Source organism: Ursus maritimus, unplaced genomic scaffold (assembly GCF_017311325.1).
Source record: "Ursus maritimus isolate PB19 unplaced genomic scaffold, ASM1731132v1 scaffold_5, whole genome shotgun sequence".
Classification (NCBI taxonomy): Eukaryota; Metazoa; Chordata; class Mammalia; order Carnivora; family Ursidae; genus Ursus; species Ursus maritimus.
In genome coordinates this window covers 52339697-52344498 of record NW_024426663.1, presented here as the reverse complement: position 1 = coordinate 52344498, position 4802 = coordinate 52339697, and the positions used below count along the sequence as shown (strand labels likewise).

Here is a 4802-nt window from a genome sequence, read left to right as displayed (position 1 = left end):
CCCCCCCAGGGCACAGCGCAACAGTTCCAAAAAAATAGAGATTTGTATTTTTAAAAAAAATTAAATAAAAGCCCAGCTCTGCTGATAGGCGAATGTTACCCCCATCCCCACCCCCACCCACCCATTGTTTCCCTGGCCTGCACCCCCATCCCACTACGGCCCCAGGGGTATTTACAACATGGAACAGTAGAGGCCTGGGTGGGGGGCACTGCGGCAGGGAGAAGGGGGCACAGGGCAGCCTCCCCTCCCCAGAGGGGTCCCCCAAGACAACACAACATCAACAAGAAAAGTTGCAAATCAGGCAGAAATGGGGACATCATTCCAAGGTCCTTATATACAGACACTGCATGACCAGCAGGGAAGGGGGGTGCCCGGATGGGATCAGGCATGGGCATGTGGCAGGCAGGTGGGCCAGCCCAGGAGCAGTATAGGAAGACAAGGCCTCCACCCCACTCCCACCCCCATCCCCACCCCACCTTTGGTAACAAAAGCCCTTCAGGGAGCCCCTGGCAGTCAAGAGTTTCCTCTGGGAGTTCCCAGGGAGAGGGGCTCCCCAGTTCAGCCCTGAAGCAGGGCTGGAATGGGGACATCCTGTCTCTGCCCTGGTCGGCCATGTGGGAAACAATGAGTTAAAAGTGTGTGGCCCACCCTTGACTCCACCATCTGCCCAAGTGAGGGGGTGCTCCCTAGAAGTCAAGGGAAGGGAGCCTAGTCATTGTAGAGGAGCCCTCTTGGGCACCAGCTGGGGGGAGCCCCATAAAGGGGAAGAAGGGCTCCCAGGGGCTGGGGGATGAAGTGAGGAGAGAGGACCTGGACCCTGCTTGGGGGAAGGGCCTGCGTGGTCATGAGGCCAGTACTCACCCCCACTTGGGGCCCTGGCTGGGAAGTCCACGCTGAAGGGGTCAGGAGCAGGACCCTGGAATGGGCCCATTTGGGACCTGGCCGGTGGCTGGGGGAGGGGCATGGCCACCGGCCAGAAGGGGGCTCACAGGTAGATCTCGCGCTTGGCTGTCTGGGCAGATGCCGGTGTGGCTGCAGGTGGGAAGTCCGAGGTCTGGGTCAGGGGGATTTCCTCCAAGGTGGCCGAGTCCTTGCAGGAATCATGGCTACTGTGGGAGAAGGCACTGTAGGAGGGCAGGAGGCGCACGGGGGCCGTTTTGGTGTTCCGGTCTTCCGGGGGGCTGGGGCTGCCGGCGCCCACAGGCTCCTGCCCTCCTCGGTCCTGGTAAGGCACGAAGGTGGAGAGTTTGAGGGCGCTGCTCTTGGTCCGGCGGCTGGGAGATGACTGGCCAGGCATCCAGCACGTGTCGGAGTGGCCAAACTCACTGCACTCCTGGGTACATGTGCCTGTCATGGCAACATCAGGCAAAGGGCGCAGGTCTGCACGAGAGAATGGGGAGGACGGTCTTCAGTCTTCAGGCAGAGTAACATTGCGAAGCTCCACTCCGTGGCTTCCCATAGGCACCTATGCCCTGCCTCAGAACAGGGGTGCATGCCCCGTTTGCCCACTGAGTTCGCAGGCATACACACCCGCAAATAGACACTCAGCCTCCTACCACCCACCGCCGGCTCTTCGCTCTCCTGCAGTCTATCCTTGAATAGATACGTACCTCCATCCTCAGCCACCCTCCAGCTCTCCTATCAACACACCCACCAGATCTGCCCTCAGACAGGTGCACAAACACACAACCCGTCTACGCACTCCCTCATCTATCTCCAGACAGGCTGAAAGAAGCAAATCTACCCTTAGGGGTGAGGAAACCCCCATCCTCATTTAAAGGTACAAGATCTCTGTCAGTCACCATACACACATATACACAAACACACACATACACACACTTATCCTTAGATAGGCATGGACACACAAATCTACACTGGGCATCTTCATCTTCCTTCTGAACCCCCTCACACCTCACCATGCTGCCAGCTATCCTGGAACCCCACCTTGCCCCAGCACAGTGAGGCCCTGCTTTAAAGCCAGGGAGAGGGATGAGCTTCTGTGTGGGGAGTTCACATAGAAGCACACACCCACATACTCACAAGCATACTCATGCAACCCCTCCCCACCTTACTCCAGCCCCCTATGCCAACCACCACCCCTGGCCTAGCCCCGGCTCCCTGCCCAGAACACCCACGGGAACAGGAGTTGGCCGCCTGACATCAGTAGCCGGTGCGGTTGCTGGGCAGTGGGGGTCTCCATGGGAACGGCTGGGCCATGAGCACTTCCTGTCATAGTTGCCCGTCCCGCCCTTGCTCAGGGACAGTACCAGGCGGTGACCCTCCCTCAGGGACAGGACTGAGCAGCATTGCCTGGGGCAGGGGCTCCCCTGATACCACCCACCCTGGCTTGGCCTCCTGCCAGTGCAAGGTGAGGAGGGGACAGCTCTGTCATTAACCCTCAAAGCACCAAGGCTCTTCAGCTCAGGGTTGGGGGACCCAACTTGGCATGGAGAAGAGCAAGGGCACTGGGTGGGCGGGGCTGGGTGCTGGGCCAAGTCCCACAGACCCCAGACCCCAGAGCAGCTCCCACATACCTGGCACTCCGCCTCAGGGCCTGCTCCGGCCAGCCGGCTCTGCGCGGGCACAAAAAGGACGAGACGGGCATGAGATAGAGCATGGAGGGACAGGGTGGGGTGGAGGGCACTCTGAGACCTAAGGCCTGGGATGTTAGACAAGCGTCCTGTGCCTGAGGGGTGGGGAGTGGACCTTTTCATCTTTTGGGGGGGGCAGTTTAGACTGAGGGAGGGGGCAAGACCCAAGGACAGCTCCAAGCTGGAGAGTCTTTCAGTCCCAAGGGGAAGCTTATTCATTCTCCCCCTGCAGAGGGTACCATGGATGCCTTCACACTCACACACACACACACACACATGCGCGCGCGCGCCCGTGCACGCACGCATACGTACCACACACACACACACACACACACACACATTTTGAAAGCACACCCACTATCCGTTCCCACACTGATCTCTGCTCTGGCCCAGACCTTCCTTCTGCCATCACCCTTCAAGCCTCTCCCAGACATGCCTTTCGCCTCCCCAGACCTCCCCACTCCCTTTCCTCAGCCAGACCCTCTCGGGCTCCTCCCCTCAGGGGATCACCATACCCTTTTCTGAGCTCCTCATAGCATCCGGGGGACCCTCCCCTTTCTCAAGGCCCTCTGACCCCATTAAGAGACCTTCATGACCTCAAGGTTCCCTCAAGCTTCCCTCACCACTGCCTGAGCCCTCTAGCCACCATCCTCCCGGTCCCTGTTCCCTGGAAGGCAGTATGATGTGGTGCTGAATGCAAGGTCTTCAGAGTCAGAGAAGCCTGGGTTCGAATCTCTCCCAGGTCTGTCACTTCCTGAGTCTTACTTTGGATAAGTGACTCAACCTGTCTGGGTCTCAAGTTCCTGCACTGTAAAGAGAACAGTAAAGTTCTCAGATCAGAGTGGTTGTGAGGATTAAATGAATATACAGCTGAAAGCGCTCAGCACAGTGACCGCCGCTGAACACGCAAGAGCTCAATAAACGGAGGCTATTGTTAAAGTCTCATCGCCATTCTCAGCTTCTACCCATTCCCGGGGTGCCCTGAGCGTGCTGATGCTCCTCACCGTTCTCGGGGTGCTCCATCTCTCCTATGCTGCCATCAGGGGTGGTGCGCTCATAGTGGTCCTCAGGCAGAGCCAGGGGGCCGAGTCGGGGTCCCGAGGATGACTTGCTGGATGGCGTCTCGGACTCCTCCAGGCCACTGTCGTAATAACTGTGCTGGGATGGGTCCTGCAGCTCTTGGGCCTGACTGGTGGCGGAGAAGGTGACGCGTCGGTGAGGTAACTGCAGGGAGAAGGAGTGTCACTGCTGGCAGGCCAGCCTGCCCCGGGGGGCCCACCACCAGAGCGACCCCCAGCCCCAGCCAGGCCCGCCCCAGAGCTCCCAGTCCCCCAGGCCTCAGCAGCAACAGAGAAGAGGCCCAGCCCCCTAGCATAGCAGAACCCCCAAGAAAGCACAGACCCAATAGAGGACTGCCCCTTAATTCTGGGACAGCTCCCAGGAGAGCCAAGACCACACACTGCAAGTCCCACCACAGCACAGGCCCCAGTGTTATTTTAGCCCCCAGGCCACCACAGTAAGCCTAATCCAGTACAACCACTCGTCACAGCACAGCTTCCCAGTATTGGCACAGCCTTTAATTCCAGAACAGCCCACACCAGAATAGCACAATACCAGCCAACTCCCCTAATTCCAGCATAGCCTCAATCACAAGCAAGCTTCCAATTTCTAGAACAGCTTCCTTAAAGCAGTATTAACTCCTCATTCCAAAACAGCTCACCAATACCAGTACAGTTCCCTAATTTCCAAATAGCACCCCTGAACTTCAGCTCCTCACCTGTCTCATTGCTCTTTAACTTCCCATTGCTTCCATCCAAATGAGATCCCAATGTCTTTCTGATCCTCTGTTCCTACCCCTCCTGCTTGATGGTGTAGGCAGCCTCAGGACTCCCTGCTGCTTCCCCTCCCACTGGAGCCCCTTTGTCCCCACTTCATGCCCCTCCAGAGAGGCCTGGGAGTGGAAAAAAGTGGGAGGGAAGAAGGAAAGGGAGCCCCGATAACAAAACGATAACAAAACGGGGCCTCTTGGGGGTGAGGAAGCAGAACAATGGAAACTCCCCCATCCTCCAGATCAGGAAACAGAGTATTAATTGTAGAGGGCAGGGCCCAGGGCGACCTGGGCATAGGGGGAGGGGCCTGGCATCCATCAGGAATTAGGAAGGCTGGCCTCAAAGGGAGACTCCTTCTAGCAAATAGGAAGGAGCTTCTGGG

General features: G+C 58.0%; 1 protein-coding gene across 1 annotated transcript; it reads right to left on the bottom strand.

Moving 5' to 3' along the window:
- Positions 1-504: 504 nt before the first annotated feature.
- LOC103663911 (protocadherin-9) lies at positions 505-3833 on the bottom strand (the record flags this gene model as incomplete). The annotated part of the gene is made up of 2 exons (XM_008691693.2): positions 505-1380; positions 3596-3833. Coding segments are annotated over 2 exons (633 nt in total), but the record flags the coding sequence as incomplete, so codon positions are not given.
- Positions 3834-4802: the final 969 nt, after the last annotated feature.